Here is a 20,512-nt window from a genome sequence, read left to right on the forward strand (position 1 = left end):
ATTAGGATTTGTCACTCCGAGTTTCGGAGAGGTATCTCTGGGCCCTCTTGGTAATACACATCAAAAGAAGCCTTGCAAGCAAAGTGACTAATGAATTAGTTACAGGATGATGTATTACAAAATGAGTAAAGAGACTTGCTGGTAACGAGATTGAACTAGGTATGAAGATACCGGCGATCGAATCTCGGGCAAGTAACATACCAATAGACAAAGGGAATAACGTATGTTGTCTTAATGGTTCGACCGGTAAATATCTTCTCAGAATATGTAGGAGCCAATATGAGCATCAAGGTTCCGCTATTTGTTATTGATCGGAGAGGTGTCTCAGTCATGTATACATAGTTCTCGAACCTGTAGGGTCCGCACGCTTAACGTTCGATGACAATTTAGTATTATATGAGTTATGTGATTTGGCGACTGAATGTTGTTCGGAGTCCCGGATGAGATCACGGACATGATGAGGAGTCTCAAAATGGTTGAGAGGTAAAGATTCATATATAGGACGATAGTATTCGGACACCGAAAGTGTTCCGAAATGTATCAGGTATTTATCAGAGTACCGGAGGGGTTACCAGAAACCCCGGGGGGAATATATGGGCCATATAGGCCATGAGAGGGGAGCACACCCGCCCACAAGGGTTGGCGTGCCCCCTATGACAGGTGGCCTAATTGGTAGAAGGAAAAGGGGGGTTTGGCCCCCCTTTCCTTTCTCTCTTCCCCCTTCCCTTTCTTCTCCGATGAAATAAGGTAGGGGGCGCCACTTGGGAAAACCCCAAGTAGGATTTGGATCCTACTTGGGGCACCCCCTGGCTGCTTCCTTGCCCCCTCACCTATATATATGTGAGAGGGGGGCGCCTAGAACACAACATCAATTGTTAGCTGTGTGCGGCGCCCCCTCCACAGTTTACAATCCCAGTCATATTCTCGCGGTGCTTAATCGAAGCCCTGCGAGGATCACTTCACCATCACCATCACCATGCCGTCGTGCTGACGGAACTCATCTAATTCCTCGACATATTGCTGAATCAAGAAGATGAGGGACGTCACCGAACTGAACGTGTGCAGAACTCGGAGGTGCCGTACGTTTGGTACTCGATCGGTGGAGTGCGAAGAAAGTTTGACTACATTAACCGCGTTGTAAAACGCTTCCGCTTAAGGTCTACGAGGGTATGTAGAAAGACTCTCCTCCTCATTGGTATGCATCTCCATGGATAGATCATTGCGTGTGCGTAGATTTTTTTGTTTTCCCATGCAACGTTTCCCATCATTATGCTCACTAGTGAATTATAAGTCATTGTTAATTAAAATTGGCTTTGATATACCTTGGAATTCGGGTGGATCAATTACTTGAGCACTACATGCATAGCTTAATGGCTTTAAAGAAAGCGCTGTCTGGGAGATAACCAGAAAGTTTTAAAGAATCATTTTCTTTTGTTGTATGCTTTTAAAAGTTTTAAAAACAAAAAATAATAATGTAGAGTGGAACCTAAACTCTTTCAAAAAGAAAAGTGAAAGTGAGAAAGACGAGCACCATTGAAGTGGGAGCATGCCTTGAACTTTGTTCATGCCCATGGAAACTCTGCGAATCTTGAATTACATAAACTTTTCAAAAAATATATCCCCTTGTACAAATCCATTGTATTATAAGAGTAATTTTCGAAGATTTACCTTAAGGATGTTTAAATTGCTTGTTTGGTATGTGCAGTGCAAAAACAGAAACTTCGGCTATAGTACTTGAATTTACATTTTTTTACTTGAATGTCAAAAGTTTCTGAAATTTTTACACAGTACTGCTATACAAGTTGTTTATCACGTCCTTATTTTCGAAATTTTTGGAGTTAAAGAAGTATATTTTTCATCTGCATCTTTACAGACTGTCATGTTTTCAGAGCTTGTTGTTATAGTTTCTTTATTTGCTTATGTTTGAAATCTTGTTGAGCCCCATTGATTTGGGAGCCATAGAATTGTGATAGCATACAGTGGGTAATTTTTATTATTATAATTATACAATAATGTTACAACATGACATGATGGGATTTGATGTTATATGTACTAACCCCTCTAGTAAAAAGTTTGGTTAAGTTTTGTGTGGATGAAGTGTTCGAAGATCAAGGAGGTATCGATATGAGAAGAATAAAAAGAGGCAAGAGTTCTAGCTTGGGAATGCCCAAGGCATCCCAAGTGAATATTGAAGGAGATTCAAGTGCCTAAGCTTGGGGATGCCCCCGAAGGTATCCCATCTTTCTTCCTCAAGAATTATCGGTATATATCGTTTTTTGTTTTGTTCACATGACATGCATAAATTCTTGGAGCCTCCTTTGTGTCTATTTTCCCTTTTATTTTATGTACCATGCTGGTAGGAGATAGTCCTTGGTTGATTTATAGAATGCTCTCTGCACTTCAGTTATATCTTTCGAGTATGGCTTTATAGAATGCTTCATGTGCTTCACTTATACCATTTGAAGTTTGGATGCTCGTTTCTCTACCTCTGGAAAACCTTTATTTGTATAACGATATTTTTCTTCACTTTTATTAGAGCATGGTCTTTTGTAGAAAGAATTAAACTCTCATGCTTCACTTATATCTATTTAGAGAGTTAACATGAATTGGTCATTCACATGGTTAGTCATAAAATCCTACATAAAACTTGTAGATCACTTAATATGATATGCTTGATTCCCTGCAATAGTTTTGCAATATTAAGATGGTAATATGTGGTTGTACTAGTGGATGACTATGGTTTAGTTAAAATATCGATATTAAAGTTTGTGATTCCCGAAGCATGCATGTATAGCCTCTAGTTTTGCGATGAAGTTGATGCATGATTTATTATTGAGTGTCTACCTTATGACTGGCGGTCGGGGACGAGCAATGGTCTTTTCCTCCCAATCTATTCCCCTAGGGGCATGCGAGTAGTACTTTGCTTCGAGGGCTAATAAACTTTCACAATAAGTATATGAGTTCTTTATGACTAATATGAGTCCATGGATCATACAGACTCTCATCCTTCAGCATATTGCTAGCCTCTTCGGTATCGTGCATTTCCCTTTCTCACCTCGAGAGTTGGTGCAAACTTCGCCAATGCATCCAAACCCTGTTATATGATACGCTCTATCACATAAGCCTCCTTATATCTTCCTCAAAACAGCCACCATACCTACCTATTATGCTATTTCCATGGCCATTCGAGATATATTGCCGTGTAAATTCCTTCATCATCATATACATGACTTGTGTGTTCACTGTCATATTACTTTGTATGATCATATAAAGCTGACATGGTATTTGTGGCACAGCCACTGTTCATCATTGTTATACATGTTATACTAGATCATTGCATACCCTGGTACACTGCAAGAGGAATTCATATAGAGTCATCTCGTATCAGTTCGAGTTGTAAGTAAATAGAAGTATGATGATCATCATTATTGGAGCTCACAAGTTGGAATGAGCCTCTGGACTTCAAAAAAGCAGAGGCCAAAAGAATCCACCAAAAAAGGAGAGAAAAAGAGAGAAGGGGCAATGTTGCTATCCTTTTTACCACACTTGTGCTTCAGAGTAGCACCATGTTCTTCATATAGAGAGTCTCCTGAGTTATCACTTCCACACACTAGTGGAAAATTTTCATTATAGAACTTGGCTTGTATATTCGAGAGGGGGTCAATATTCCGAGGACACATGGGAATTACTGTCAAGCTAATTTTTCATTCACGTTTGTTACTTTGATAATTTGACATGTGGGTCGACCGTTGCTTGGGTGCTGTCCTTACTTGACAAGCATCCCACTTATGATTAACCCCTCTCGCAAGCATCCTCAACTAGGAAAGAAGAATTAAGATAAATCTAACCATAACATGAAATATATGGATCCAAATCAGCCCCTTACGAAGCAACACATAAACTAGCGTTTAAGCTTCTATCACTCTAGCAACCCATCATCTACTTATTACTTCCCAATGCCTTACCCTAGGCCCAAATCACGGTGAAGTGTCACGTAGTCGATGTTCACATAACACCACTAGAGGAGAGACAACATACATCTCATCAAAATATCAAACGAATACCAAATTCACATGATTACTTATAACAAGACTTCTCCCATGTCCTCAGGAACAAACGTAACTACTCACAAAGCATATTCATGTTCATAATCAGAGGAGTATTAATTATCATTGAGGATCTGAACGTATGATCTTCCACCGAACCAACTAGCATCAACTACAAGGAGTAATCAACACTACTAGCAACCCATAGGTACCAATCTGAGGTTTTGAGACAAAGATCGGGTACAAGAGATGAACTAGGGTTTGAGAGGAGATGGTGCTGGTGAAGATGTTGATGGATATTGACCCCCTCTCGGTGAGAGGATCGTTGGTGATGACGATGGCTTCGATTTCCCCCTCCGAGAGGGAAGTTTCCCCAGCAGAACAGCTCCGCTGGAGCCCTAGATTGCTTCTGCCCAGGTTCCGCCTCGAGACGGCGGCACTTTGTCCTGAAAGCTTTCTCACAATTCTTTCCATGTCAAAACACATCATATAGCAGAAGATGGGCACCAGAGACCTGCCAGGGGGCGCCCCCCACCCTTGTGGCTTCTTGGTGGGGCCCCTCTGGTACTTTCTTTGCCCAATATTTTTTATTAATTCCAAAATGACTCTCCATAAATTTTTAGGACTTTTGGAGTTGTGCAGAATAGGTCTCTAATATTTGCTCATTTTCCACCCTAGAATTCCACCTACCGGGATTCTCCCTCTTCATCTAAACCTTGTAAAATAAGAGAGAAAGGGCATAAGTATTGTGCCGTAATGTGTAATAATAGCCCATAATGCAATAAATATCAATATAAAAGCATGATGCAAAATGGACATATGAATGGCCTCTCCATTGCGCGTTGATCCACCAAGTTGATGCAAGACATTCTTCCTTTTTGACTTCCCTTATTGATCTCTATTACCATATTCTATTCCACCCATGGTGCTATATTCATGGCTCACGCTCATGTATTGCGTGAAGTTGAAAATGCTAAAGCGCGTCAAAAATTATGATCCAATTGCTTGGCTTGTCATCAGGGTAGTTCATGATTAATATCTTTATGATAGGAATACTAAGCATGTTGAGCTATATGATTTTGTAGGGATATCATTATTTAGCATTCTTTATTTTGAAGGGCAAGATTGTTTGTTAGTATGTATGAGTATTGATGTCTTTGTATCAAATGATAGACTATTGCCTTGAATCACTCGTATCTTAATATTCATGCCATGATTAGATTATATGATCAAGATTATGTTAGGTAGCATTCCACATCAAAAATTATCTTTTTATCATTTTCCTACTCGAGGACGAGCAGGAATTAATCTTGGGATGCCGATACTTCTTCATTGTACCTATGATTTTTGACTGTTTCATGTCATTATTTTACAACTTTCACATACTTTTGACGACAATTTATATGATTTTCTTGGACTAACATATTGATTCAGTGCCCAATGCCAATTCATGTTTGTTAAATATTTTTTGTTTCGCAGAAAATCCATATCAAACAAAGTCCAAACGCGATAAAATTTTACGGAGATTTTTTTTGGAATAAATGTCATTTTGGGGAACAATAATCAATGCGAGACGATGCTCGAGGGAGTCACGAGCTCATACAGCGCACCCCTACCCTAGGGCGCATCAAGAAAGCTCGTGGCTACCCTGTAAGTTGGTTGGTGGTGTCATTCGGCCACAAGGAAATTAATAACCGAATAAAAAATGTGTTAAAATTTCAGCCCAATCGGACTTACGGATCTCTGAGAATATAAGAAACGGTGAAGGGACAGAAAACAGTAACGCGGAACAGAAGAGAAACAGAGAGAGTGATCCAACCTCGGAGGGGCTCCTGTCCTCCAGGAGCCATGGAGGCCAAGGACTAGATGGGAATTCCTCCTCCCATCTAGGGGGGAGGCCAAGGAAGAAGAAGGAGTGAGGCTCTCTCCCCCTTTGTCCCGGTGGCGCAAGAATGCCGTCGGGACAATCATCGTGTGACGATGATCTACTCCAATAACTCTATCATCTTCATCAACACCTACATCACCTTTCCTCATATATATTCAGGGCTCCACTCTCTCGCAACCCGCTGTACCCCCTACTTGAACATGGTGCTTTATGCTTCATATTATTATCCAATGATATGTTGCCATCCTATGATGTTTGAGTAGATTTTTGTTGTCCTATGGGTAATTGGTGAATTGCTATGATTGGTTTAAATTGCTTGTGGTTATGTCGTTGTCGTTTGGTGCTCATTATATGAGCGCGTGCGTGGATCACACCATTGTGCTAGTTGTATGTTGATAGGACTATGCATTGAAGGGCAAGAGTGACGGAACCTTTTTCCAAATATAGAAATTGATTCGTATGGGATTGAAGGGGGGACAATATATCTTAGCGCTATGGTTGGGTTTTATCTTCATGAACTTTAGTAGTTGCGGATGCTTGCTAATAGTTCCAATCATAAGTGCATATAATTTCAAGTAGGGATGACATGCTAGCAGTGGCCTCTCCCACATAAAAATTTGCCATCGGTTTAGTAACTTAACCAATTGCTTAGGGACAATTCCGCAAACCCTACCATTACTTTTACACGCTCTACTAACTTAATTGTTCTTTATTAAAACAACACCGAACTTTTATTTACACGTTATTTATTATATTGCAAACTTATCCTACTTCACCTACAAAGTAATTCTAATTTTATTATGTGTTTCTAGGTAAAGCAAACATTGGTGTGAGTAGAGTTGTATTGGTGGTCGATAGAACTTGAGAGAATATTACTTCTACCTTTAGCTCCTCGTTGGATTTGACACTCTTGCTTATCGAAAAGGCTACAATTGTTTCCCTATACTTGTGGGTTATCAAGAGGCCTCGACCTCTTCTTTGTATCATTTGCAAGTCCATCCTCGACTCGCAATTGGGCTTGAACTTTTTTTGTTCTAGTTGCAAGTCCATCCTCAACTGGCGACAGAGGCCCAACCTTTTTGTCACAGTTGCAACTTGAAAGTGCAACTATCCCTAGGTGGTTTTGGTAATTCATAACAACATATAGCTCATTGAGCTAATGCTATTCCAAGACTATTATTTCAGGAAAGCTCAATGAATGGCATGGCATGGATGATGAAAGTGGATCCCTCAAAATACTAAGGACAAAGGATTGGCTCAAGCTCAAAAGCTCAAGACTCTTCATTTTACATTTTAGTGATCCAAGATCACATTGAGTCTATAGGAAAAGCCAATACTATCAAGAAGGGATGAGGTGCTGCTTAATGAGCCTCTTGCTACATGTGCTTAGTGATATGCTCCAAAACCCTCAACTACTTTCCCACATCCACAAATGACCTAAACCTAAAGCCAAAATCGGTCACACCGATTCTTTCTATCCGGCGCCACCGATTCCAAAAGTCATAGCCACTGCCACAAACCCTAAGCAAATCGGTCTTACCGATAGGGATCTCAGTCTCACCGAGATGGGGTTGCAATCTCTCTATTTCCCTTCGTAACGTTTCGGTCTAACCGAAGTGAGCGATCGGTCCCACCGAGATTGCAATGTAAACTCTCTGTTTCCTTTTTGTAACATTTCGGTCTCACCGAAAAGAGCAAATTGGTCCACCGAGTTTACCTGACCAACTCTCTGGAAAGCTTATTACCAAATCGGTCTCACCGAGTTTGTGTAATCGGTCTTGCCGATATTACGTTATGCCCTGACCCTAACCAAATCGGTCTCACCGAGATGCATGTCAGTCCCACCGAAAATCACTAACGGTCACTAGGTTTACTAAATCGGTCCGACCGAATTTAACGATTCAGTCCCACCGAGTTTGGTAAATTGTGTGTAACGGTTAGATTTTGTGTGGAGGCTATATATACCCCTCCACCTCCTCTTCATTTGTGGAGAGAGCCATCAGACTAAACCTACACTTCCAACTTACAATTTGTGACAAAGAACCACCTACTCATGTGTTGAGGCCAAGATATTCCATTCCTACCATATGAATCTTGATCTCTAGCCTTCCCCAAGTTGCTTTCCACTCAAACCCTCTTTCCACCAGATCCAAATCCTATGAGAGAGAGTTGAGTGTTGGGGAGACTATAATTTGAAGCACAAGAGCAAGGAGTTCATCATCAACGCACCATTTGTTACTTCTTGCAGAGTGGTGTCTCCTAGATTGGCTAGGTGTCACTTGGGAGCCTCCGACAAGATTGTGGAGTTGAACCAAGGAGTTTGTAAGGGCAAGGAGATCGCCTACTTCGTGAAGATCTACCGTTAGTGAGGCAAGTCCTTCGTGGGCGACGGTCATGGTGGGATAGACAAGGTTGCTTCTTCGTGGACCCCTCGTGGGTGGAGCCCTCCGTGGACTCACGCAGCCGTTACCCTTCGTGGGTTGAAGTCTCCATCAACGTGGATGTACGATAGCACCACCTATCGGAACCACGCCAAAAACATCCGTGTCTCCAATTGCGTTTGAATCCTCCAAACCCTTCCCTTTAGTTTCTTGCAAGTTGCATGCTTTAATTTCCACTGCCTATACACTCTTTGCATGCTTGCTTGAATTGTGTGATAATTGCTTGACTTGTCCTAAAATAGTTAAAATCTACCAAACTCTAAAATTGGGAAAAGGTTAAGTTTTTAATTGGTCAAGTAGTCTAATCACCCCCCCCCCTCTAGACATACTTCAAGGTCCTACAAGTGGTATCAGAGCTTTGGTCTCCATTTGCTTTGATTTCCATAGCTTTTGGTGTTCATAGCCTTAGTTTCACAACCTAGGAGAGTATGGCGTCTAGCGAGGGAAATTATCACTGTAGAGGTCCTTACTTTGATGGTACTAATTTTGCTAGTTGGAAGCATAAGATGAAAATGCATATTTTTGGACATAACCCCGCCGTTTGGGCAATTATTTGTATTGGCTTGCAAGGTGAATTCTTTGATGGGAGAGAACCGAACCGTGAAGCGAATGCGGAAGAATTGAAGATGTTGCAATACAACGCTCAAGCTTGTGATATCATCTTCAACGGGTTATGCCCCGAAGAGTTCAACAAAATCAGCCGTCTTGAGAATGCAAAGGAAATTTGGGATACTTTGATTGATATGCACGAAGGTACCGAATCCGTCAAGGAATCCAAGTTGGATGTGCTCCAAAGTCAGCTTGACAAGTTCAAAATGAAGGATGATGAAGGTGTCGCTGAAATGTACTCTATGCTTGCTCTTATCACAAATGAGATTGCCGGCTTAGGGAGTGAAGAGATGACCGACAGATTCATCATCAAGAAGATCCTAAGAGCATTGGATGGAAAGTATGATACTGTGTGCACATTGATCCAAATGATGCCAAACTACAAAAATCTCAAGCCAACGAAAGTCATTGGAAGGATTGTTGCTCATGAGATGTCACTCAAGGATAAGGAGGAACTTCACAACAAGTCAAGTGGTGCTTACAAAGCCTCAAGTGAAGCCCCCACATCATCAAGTGAGAAACAAACCTTCAATTAAGAATTGAGCTTAATGGTGAAGAACTTCAACAAATTTTACAAGAGTAGAAGCAAAGAAAGAAGCTCCAAGTCAAGGTCTTATCATGACAAGAGATCTTCTAGTCGAGAGCGCAACTGCTACAATTGTGGGAAGCCTGGACACTACTCCAATGAGTGTACGGCACCCTACAAAAGAAGAGAAGATTCTCCAAAAGGAAGAAGCAAAAGAGAAGAATCACCACCAAGAGAGAGGAGGAGTAGAGATGATCGTTATGAACGAAGACCCTCACGGAGAAGCAAGGATTCGGAAAGGAAGGACAAGTCATCAAGGAGCTACACAAAACGAAGACATCAAGCTCATGTTGGTGAATGGGTTTCCGGCTCCGACTCCGACAATCACTCCGAGAGAAGCTATCACTCCGACTCTGAACATACTCAAGATGAAGGTGTTGCCGGTCTAGCACTTGTGTCAACCAACTCCTACGACATATTTGATTCACCAAATGAAGGAATTGGAAGATGCTTCATGGCCAAAGGTCCAAAGGTAACACATCCTGAGTATGTTGATTTCAATAGTGATGAAGATGACTTGCTTGTGGATGATGATTTACTTGTTGACAACTCTAGTGATGAATACTATGATGAAATGTCAATTAATCACGCTAATCAAACAAATGACAATGATAAGGAGAAAATTGAGCTTCTAACTAAAGAACTAAACACTCTTAAGTTGGCTCATGAAACTATCTTCGAAGATCATCGAGAACTTTTAAGGGCTCATGAGAAGTTACGCTTTGAAAAGCTCAATCTTGAGCAAGAGCATGAGTTCTTAAAGGCAATCAATGATGATCTCCGCAAGAAAAGTTCTTCTTACATTGCCAAGCGTTTACTCTTATCTACTTACATGCCTCAAGTCAAGTCTAGTAACAAGTACAAGAAAGATACTTCCTCTAGTAGTAACAACAATAATGTCAAATCCAATGTTGTTGCTTCTAGTAGTTCTCTTGATTCCACTAATGATTCTCTTATCCAAGTTACACTTGAGAAAGAAAATAGTTTATTGAAGGGAATTATAGAGAAAGGTGTTTACAAGAGCCTTGCTGGGAGTAAGCAATTCGAGGAAATTGTACGCAAGCAAGGAAGACACCGGAAGAATCAAGGTGTTGGTTTTGAACAAAAGTTCAATGCCAATGGAGTTGAGTGGGAAGAAGATCAATACCCCAAGACGAAGTTTGTTCCTCAACAAGAGAAGTATGATCCTACTTCCTTCAAGGGGACACAAGCTCAAGATGATCTTCCACCACAAGACCACAAGAACAAAGGCAAGGACAAGCTTCAAGAGGAGATTGATGCATTTGAAGAAGCGCCCAAGGCCTTGGTCAAGTGGGTTCCCAAGACTATGTCAAGTTCTACTTCATCAAGTACAACTACAACTCCAAGGATTCCCATCAACATGATGTGGATCCCGAAGAATAAGAACTAGAGAGTTCTTGAGGGTGACTCCGCCAACATTCTTCACTCATATCATTTTGGCAAGAACAAGTGCAATCAACTTTCACATCTTGCACTAGTTCAAGGAGTCACAAACCCTCTTGTTGGTAAGGCAAGGGACAAGGTAACCTAATGTTTTCATGGACATCATCTTGTGTGTGCACCACTCTATGTATATGGATATTCTTGTTTGTTCCTTGTGGGACTAACCCATGTAGGCAAGTTGAAAGTGCAACTCACTCCAAAGGATTGCTCCAAATGATCTACATCAACATTGAGCATCTACATCTTCAACACCTACATGAAGTCATCATCGACAAAACCCAAGGTTAGTTCATCCCTCTAAGAGGGGATCTCACATCTAAGGGGAGCTTAACTCTAAGAATTGAGTCAAAGCAACTCCAATGGTGTGAACACATTAATGCATTATGTAAAAGTGGTAACCCCACTTGAGCTTAAACGATGAGTATGACCTATGATCAAATGTTCTCATTTGACTCCTAAGTCAATATACTCATATATAGATGACCTAGTCATCGCCAATTGCTTGATAGATGCTAGAATTGGTTGTGCATGCTTTGCCACATATTTCAATTGCCATCTTATTGTGTGAGCATGTTGGTGCATATTTTACTCATTCAAGGACATCCACTTGTTGTTTTGATTGTTTGGTTCTTTCTTCTTTTGGCCAAGTGGATGGACAAGAATGCCTAAGAACCTTCTTTAGCTATCTATGCTTTTCTCGTCTCAAACTCTATTCATGCTACATCACAAAATTTGACCAAGTCAGATTCGAACCACTCTGTGTGAGGAGCACTCGGAGTCCCCGATTCGTCATAGACTTAAACTTCCAAAACCTCTTTGTGATTCTCGGTCTGACCGATTCCTCCATTTCGGTCCTACCGAGATCATCAAGTTGATCTGAGTTTTCAATCTTGGTGCAACCGATTTGAACTTTTCGGTCTCACCGATTTGCTGTAACTGAACACAGGTATGCATCTCGGTGCCACCGAGTTGTTCCACTCGGTCACACTGACAGGGTCAGGCTATATATATAGACACGGGGAAAATTTTGGAAATTTCTCCGAAACCCTTCGCCCGCGCAACAGCTCGCTCTGCCATTGTGGTCTCCGGATCGTCTCCTCGTCGCCAGCAGCCTCCTGTCGCTGGTCTCCGCCGCTGTCAATGGATTTCGTCCCCGCCGTTGCCGCCATAGCAACTCCACCGCCAAGTTAGGGTATGGACTTGATCTTTGTGCTATTCACGTCTGATTCCTAACACATTGTTTTCATATTGAATCTTGCCACGATTTAAACTCTTCTATCCAGCCAAAGTAGTTCATAGATTAGATGTGATTCAAATTTTTAGGTTTAGGTTTCCGCCAAAACCATCTCGGACCCACCGAGTTGAAAAACTCGGTCTCACCGATTTGGCTTATGCCATTGCACTAGTGACTCTCGGTCTGACCGAGAATTACTAATCGGTGCGACCGATTTTAGGATTCAGTGAAACCCTAGCAGTCTCGGTGCCACCAAACTGTGACTCGGTCCAACCGAGTTCATCAGTTTAGGTTCCAAAAACTGCTTTGGTATCACCGAGTTTTAAAAACGGTTGATCCGAAATGCTTTCTGTTGAAAACTAAGACTGAACTTTTGAGTCATTCTTTTGCAAAAACCTCTGCATTTTGTGATGCTCATCTTTTCTATCTCATCTATAACTCTTCACAGGGTCAGCAGTCAGCTTTTGCAGTATGTCTGATCAAAGTGACAGCCAGAACAGGCCAGAAGAGCAAATGGACTTGAGTGAGGGCACTAGTCCCTCAACTTCAGATGAAGGGAGAAGAAGTACTCCTAGCAATTTGCCTAAGGCTGCAACTAGGCAAAGGAGGAAAAGAACTTCAGATTCAGAGGATGAAGACTACAAAGCTGAGGAAGATGAGGCAACTTCCAAGAAAGTGGTGCTCAAGAAGGAATATGGCTCAGCAAAGGATATAAAGCCAGGCATGAAGATTAAAAGGACTGCAAGAAGGCAACCTATGCCCAAGGCCAGAGCATCAACTCAACTGCCTGAAAATCCTGATCCGAAAGAGCCAGCTGATGAAAGCAAGAAGAGGAAGGAAAGGGTCAAGAAGACCATGGCCAGAGTTGTAGGGCAACCTTCCATGATGGAAGAGGAAGAGCCTGCTGCACCAGCACCAAAGGCACCTAAGCCTATGGATGATGCAATCAGATCTGGGGCTGCAACATCTAAGCCTAAGGAAGCACCCAAAGCTGCCCCCAAGGCCAAGTCTGCACCAAAGAGGAATACTAGGAGTATTCCAGCTGCTGAGAAGAACAAGGCCCCAGTGCCTGAGGTTGCTGAGGAGGAAGATGAAGAAGGACAGGTTCTAAGGAAGCTCAAGCCAAAGATACCAGATCACAATGATGCACATCCTGTGGCTGATGACATGAGAATCAGGAAGGATCCAGGGCTGAGACTATGGAGAATGGCAGATCCATATGCCACAAGGAGAAGAACTGCTGTTGATTACAGGTTCCACACAAAGGAACAGCAGGACTTCTATGAAACAATTCTGTTGGACAAGAAGCCCATAGTTTGTGACATGAGATGGGTTGACTGGAAATTCATCAAGGAGAATGAACAGCACTATCCTGGAGTGCAAGACAGCTTTGTTGCTTGTGGAGTTGCAGATTTTGTTGGGCAAAAGCTCACAAATTGGAATGATGAACTTATCATGCAATTCTACTCCACAACACATTTTTACTCAGATGGAAGAATTGTTTGGATGTCTGAAGGTACAAGGTACCAGTCCACTGTAGAAGAATGGGCAAGACTGATAAATGCCCCAAAGGAAAATGATGATGACCTAGACATTTATGCAAAGAAGAAGATGGGTCACAATTCAATGGCTCACATGTACAAGGAGATCCCAGACAAAGCCCTAGAGACTTTCACTTTTGGATCAGTCCATTTTCTGTTGTCAGGGCTGCCTACCATAAATTGGATTCTGAGGCACACTTTGTTGCCCAAGTCTGGTGACCATAACATGATCAGAGGGCATGCCATCAACATGTTGCATGTGTTTGATGTGCCACAGAAGTTCAAAGTCATGAGCCTGGTCATTGAAACAATCAAGAGGACTGCAGCAGATCAGAAGAGGAGCTATGAATATGCACCTCAGATTCAAGAATTGATAAACTCAAAGATGGGCACAGGAAAATATCAGTTGGATAAGGAACACTTTCCACTCTATCCAGACTTTGAGGACAATGAGGTTGTCATGAATGAGGATGATCCATCATCAGTTCAAGCTCAGGAGAAGAAGGAGAAGGCAAAGAGGGAGAAGGCTGCCAAGATGCCAACTCAAGAGGATGCATCTGAATATTTCTTGAAAACCAAACAGGAGCAGCTTGGTTACTTGATAGCATCATCTCTGAGGATTGAGAAGGGGTTGGCCACCCTAACTCAAAACCAGGAGAGCCTGGAAAGAATCATGGAACAAAAATTCTATGATCTAGATGTCAAGGTAACTGAGATTCAGTCGGTTGTGGAGCAGCTGCAGGATGACATGCAGGAGAGGAAGGGCAAAACTACAACCAATGTGTTTGCCAGAGTGCCCAGAGCCCAGAGGTCAGTTGCAGTGCCAGTGACAGACACTAGAGCAACATCTTCAGCACCAACTACTGCCCCTTCAGCTGCAGTGCAACCAGCTTCAGCATCAACTCCAGCACCCTCTACATCAACTGAAGCCTTCGTCCTTGGAGTCATCAGGACACCACCACCAGAAGATCAAGCCTGAGAGTCGATCTAGCACAATGCATTTTCTATGAACTTTTTGGTAACTTGTTGCCAAAGGGGGAGAAAAATGTATAGTTCATAGGCTTCGAGAGAGAGAGTGTTGCTTTTGTTCTCTCTTGCTTTATTTGGTGTTTTTTCAATCTTTGTTTGCTTTTGGTTGAGATACTATGCTTGTGAGACATTGATGATCATGTGTTTGATCATAAGCTACACTTATGCATGTTTGATGATATTATCCTATCTATCTTATGTGATCATTCACTATGCTTGGTGATGAGTGCATGTATTCATTTTTTATTATTTTGAGTGCTCCACCAAGATGTATGTGACATGGAAGAGTAACCCATGAGCCTAATTCATTGTGCATTTGCAGTCCAAAGAAATCTAAAACTATGCACAAATTTAGGGGGAGCTCTTGCTTATCACATACTTCTCAAAGCGACGATGTTATTTAAATTTTATTATCATTTGTCGAAGCTTTGATCTATATGTTGTCATCAATTACCAAAAAGGGGGAGATTGAAAGTGCAACTATCCCTAGGTGGTTTTGGTAATTCATAACAACATATAGCTCATTGAGCTAATGCTATTCCAAGACTATTATTTCAGGAAAGCTCAATGAATGGCATGGCATGGATGATGAAAGTGGATCCCTCAAAATACTAAGGACAAAGGATTGGCTCAAGCTCAAAAGCTCAAGACTCTTCATTTTATATTTTAGTGATCCAAGATCACATTGAGTCTATAGGAAAAGCCAATACTATCAAGAAGGAATGAGGTGTTGCTTAATGAGCCTCTTGCTTCATGTGCTTAGTGATATGCTCCAAAACCCTCAACTACTTTCCCACATCCACAAATGACCTAAACCTAAAGCCAAAATCGGTCACACCGATTCTTTCTATCCGGCGCCACCGATTTCAAAAGTCATAGTCACTGCCACAAACCCTAAGCAAATTGGTCTTTCCGATAGGGATCTCGGTCTCACCGAGATGGGGTTGCAATCTCTCTGTTTCCCTTCGTAACGTTTCGGTCTAACCGAAGTGAACGATCGGTCCCACCGAGATTGCAATGTAAACTCTCTGTTTCCTTTTTGTAACATTTTGGTCTCACCGAAAAGAGCAAATAGGTCCCACCGAGTTTACCTGACCAACTCTTTGGAAAGCTTATTACCAAATCGGTCTCACCGAGTTTGTGTAATCGGTCTTACCGAGATTACGTTATGCCCTAACCCTAACCGGATCGGTCTCACCGAGATGCATGTCAGTCCCACCGAAAATCACTAATGGTCACTAGGTTTACTAAATCGGTCCGACCGAGTTTAACGATTCAGTCCCACCGAGTTTGGTAAATTGTGTGTAACGGTTAGATTTTGTGTGGAGGCTATATATACCCCCCCCCCTCCACCTCCTCTTCATTCGTGGAGAGAGCCATCAGACTAAACCTACACTTCCAACTTACCATTTCTGAGAGAGAACCACCTACTCATGTGTTGAGGCCAAGATATTCCATTCCTACCATATGAATCTTGATCTCTAGCCTTCCCCAAGTTGCTTTCCACTCAAACCCTCTTTCCACCAGATCCAAATCCTATGAGAGAGAGTTGAGTGTTGGGGAGACTATCATTTGAAGCACAAGAGCAAGGAGTTCATCATCAACGCACCATTTGTTACTTCTTGGAGAGTGGTGTCTCCTAGATTGGCTAGGTGTCACTTGAGAGCCTCCGACAAGATTGTGGAGTTGAACCAAGGAGTTTGTAAGGGCAAGGAGATCGCCTACTTCGTGAAGATCTACCGCTAGTGAGGCAAGTTCTTCGTGGGCGACGACCATGGTGGGATAGACATGGTTGCTTCTTCGTGGACCTTTCGTGGGTGGAGCCCTCCGTGGACTCGCGCAGCCGTTACCCTTCGTGGGTTGAAGTCTCCATCAACGTGGATGTACGATAGCACCACCTATCGGAACCACGCCAAAAACATCCGTGTCTCCAATTGCGTTTGAATCCTCCAAACCCTTCCCTTTAGTTTCTTGCAAGTTGCATGCTTTAATTTCCGCTGCCTATACACTCTTTGCATGCTTGCTTGAATTGTGTGATGATTGCTTGACTTGTCCTAAAATAGTTAAAATCTGCCAAACTCTAAAATTGGGAAAAGGTTAAGTTTTTAGTTGGTCAAGTAGTCTAATCACCCCCCTCTAGACATACTTCAAGGTCCTACACAACTTCACCCTCGACTCACAACCGGAGCCCGGTCTTTTAGTCCAAATTGCAAGTCCACCTTCAACTCGCAATGGGGACCAATTTTTTTGTACCAATTGCAAGTCCACCATTGACTCAACTGGGTTGTAAGTCCACCTTTGACTCGCAACTGGGCCTAATCCAGTTGCAAGTCCACCATCGACTCACAACTGGAGCCCAACCTTTTTTCCCAATTGATAGTCCAACCCGACTCACAATCGGAGTCAACCTTTTTTTTATCCCGGTTGAAAGTCTACCATCGACTCACAACTGGCCCAACCTTTTTTGTCTGAGTTGGAAGCCCACCTTGACTTGCAATTAGAGCCCGGCCTCTTTTTGTCTCAGTTGCAAGTCCACCCTCGACTCATAACTGGGGCCCAACACTTTTTTGTCCTAATTGCAAGTCTATCCTCTAATCGCAACTAGTGTGTGACCGTTTTTGTCCCAGTTGCAGGTCCACCCTTGACTCGCAACTGTGCCCCGACCCGGTTTTGTCCTCGTTGCTAGTCCACCCTCGGCTCTCAACTAGGGCTCAACCTTTTTTCCAGTGGCAAGTCCACATTCGACTCGTAACTGGGGTCCGACCTTTTTTTGTCTCAGTTGCAATCCCACTCTCGAGTCGTAACTGGGGCCCGACCTTCTTTGTGTCCCAGTTGCAAGTCCATCCTCAACTCACAACTAAGGCCAGATCTTTTTTTATCCCAATTTTATTAAAAATTCATGAACATTTGTCTTAGAATTATGAACTTTTTTTAAATCAAGATTTTCATGTTTGTTGTTTAAAAAAATTAATGAACTTTTTCCAAATTTCTTGACATGTTTTTCACAAACATATTTTTTCGTATTCGCTATCTTCTTTGATTTGTGAAAATTTTCAAATTTCTCACTCCTTTCTAATTTGTGGACTTTTAAAATTTGCAAATATTTCTTTTATTTCACCAAATAGTTTATAAAAAACAGAGAAAAAAACATCACAACATTTCTCACGAGCTCTACATCGAGACACCTCATATTTTCGCCAAGGAGACCCAGTGTTTTACCAATTCTTCATATGTACATTCATCAAGCCACATAAGGAGACCCACTGTTTTACCAATTCTTCATATGTACATTCATCAAGCCACATGCAATGGTTCAAACATGCCAAACTCTAAATGTAGCCAAGTCACGACACGGGACAAGCTGTAGCCAGAAGCCCAGATCCACCCATGAACAACTTGTTTTTTCTGTTTTGTGCAACAACAACAAAACCCAACCAACAACAGAAACAACCAAGACTAAAAAGCCAATATTTATCTTCCGATGTGCAATGATGTCATAGTTAGATGTGAGATATTATCTTAAATTTAGATATGCCATATAATGCATGTACACATATACTGTGTACATTGTAATTGGTACACCCTCCGTCCGAAAATATTTGTCATCAAAATGGATGAAAAATGATGTATCTAGACGTACTTGTCATCAAAATGGATGAAAAATGATGTATCTAAAACTAAAATATGTCTAGATATATTTTTTTATTCATTCTGATGGCAAGTATTTTCGAACGGAGAGACTACTGTATTAAAAAACAAATAAAAACAGATATTTGGTTTCAAAAAGCTCTCGAGGGACCATTAACACTCACTCCGCCCGTAACGCCACCAAACCTGGCCAAAGCCTGGCATGACATTCTGCCAACCGGGCCCCAACCTAGAAAAACCTCCAAATGTCGTGTGCGTGCGGTGCACAACCTAGGGCAGAGTAGAACTGGTCTGGTCCAGCTCCACGCCTAGTCGCCTCCACCGTTTGCACCTCCCCTGCTTTGCTTTATATAACGACCGGCCGTGCGATCGATCCACCCCCATCCACGGCTTCCATCCCATCCCCGAATCTCACTTCGCACTTCGAAAACAAAACGCACCCATCTCCTCCTTCTCCTCCAGGTGCTCCGCGCCGGCCGCCGCCGCGCATAGGTTAGCCCATCGCCCGATCCATCGATTCCATTCCAGCGACGGCGCTGCTGCAAGGTCGTGGTCGCAGGATGGTGGTCGGTTTCCGCCGCACGATCTCGTTCCCCGCGCCCAAGTCCGCGCCGGCGGCGGCGGCGGGGTCGAATGGGAAGTCCGCGGCCGGCTACCGCGTCCGCTCGGCGAGCTTGCCATGCCGTTTCCACCCTCTGGTGCTCCAGCTCGACGAAGACGTGGCGGCGCTGCGCGATCTGGCGGGGGGTCTGGCGTCGGCCGCGTCGGCGCGCTCGATCGCGGAGGCCGCGGAGCAGCTGGGGCGGGTGCTGGTGTCGCTCTCCGAGCTGCTCCACCACCCGCAGGCCCAGGAGCCGCTGCGGCGGCTCGGCCGGTCGCCGTTCGCGGAGCGGCTGCTGGACGACTTACTCCGCCTGGCCGACGCGCACGGCAGCTTCCGCGACGTGCTGGTCGCGCTCACCGCGCTCCAGGCCGAGGCGCGCGCGGCGCTGCGGCGCGAGGACCCGGCGCGCCTGGCGTCCGCCGCGCGCGGGCTTCGTCGGTCCGGCCGCGACCTCCCGCGGATCGCCTCCTCCGCCCGCGCCGTAGCCGGTAAGGCGCCGCCTCCTGCGCCCGCGGGCCTCCCGTCGGACGCGGCCGCTCTTGCCGCCGCCATCGTCGACGCGGCGGCGGCCGTCGCGTCTGCCTCGGCCGCGGTCTTCTCCGGCGTGTCCGCCCTGTCCATTGCCGCTGCCATGGCCCGCGTCGACGTCGTCAGCGCACCGTGCTGGATGCCCTCTCCGGCAAGGTTCGCCTCCTCGTCGGCCGCGCCGAGAACCGGCCACCACATCGTCACCACCAAGCCCTCTTCCATGCGCATATGGTGGGTCGCCGACCTGATGCGCTGGATGTCGCGTGCGAAGCGCCGGTCGGCGAGCAAGCAGCACGCCGACGACGGCTCCTCCACCAAGCAGCCCCAGCCTGACGCGGCCCTGGTCGACCTAGACCCGGAGGAGGAGGACCGGAAGGCGGCGTTTGAGCGCATGGACAACCTCGGGCGGTGCATTGCGGACGTGGAGAACAGCGGCGAGAACGTCTTTCGCGCTCTCGTCAACACCAGAGTCTCCCTGCTCAACATTCTCAGCCCAAGCTTCTGAAGAATAGTGATCCGCAGACGTTGAAGTCATCAACAGTCTCTCGACTTATGTGATGAAATTTGTATATAGAAATGGTCGGCTTGTTTAGCTTAGTACTCCAGTACCACCAGTAGAACATCAATTGCAGCCGAAGTAAAAGAGATTTCCGTTTTGTGTTGCCAACTCTGCATATTTGAAGAACATCTTCAGAAATTACCGTTTCGCAACGCAGGACGCGCAGCCTGAGCCGCCGGGAGTTCAAGACTAGACACGCGCGCGCTTTTGGCTGGGACGAGTGGCGAACGATGGGTTCATTCCGGATCGTTGGTTGGGATTGGTGGGGTCACGTGGATGGAATCATACGAGATCGGTATGGCGATCTTGGACGTGCTTTCTCCAGCACGATTCGA

General features: G+C 44.0%; 1 protein-coding gene across 1 annotated transcript; it reads left to right on the plus strand.

Moving 5' to 3' along the window:
- The first annotated feature begins 18,857 nt into the window (after positions 1-18,857).
- Positions 18,858-20,285, plus strand: LOC119321117. The gene has a single exon (XM_037594946.1). The coding sequence runs from the start codon at positions 19,047-19,049 to the stop codon at positions 20,121-20,123; it is 1,077 nt and encodes a 358-aa protein (XP_037450843.1). The 5' UTR covers positions 18,858-19,046; the 3' UTR covers positions 20,124-20,285.
- The last annotated feature ends 227 nt before the right edge of the window (positions 20,286-20,512 follow it).

The sequence above is a fragment of the Triticum dicoccoides genome, chromosome 6B (assembly GCF_002162155.2).
Source record: "Triticum dicoccoides isolate Atlit2015 ecotype Zavitan chromosome 6B, WEW_v2.0, whole genome shotgun sequence".
NCBI lineage: Eukaryota > Viridiplantae > Streptophyta > Magnoliopsida > Poales > Poaceae > Triticum > Triticum dicoccoides.

Coding starts and splice junctions, on each gene's coding strand:
- LOC119321117 (XM_037594946.1), top strand. CDS start 19,047: ATGGTGGTCGGTTTCCGCCGCACGATCTCGTTCCCCGCGCCCAAGTCC.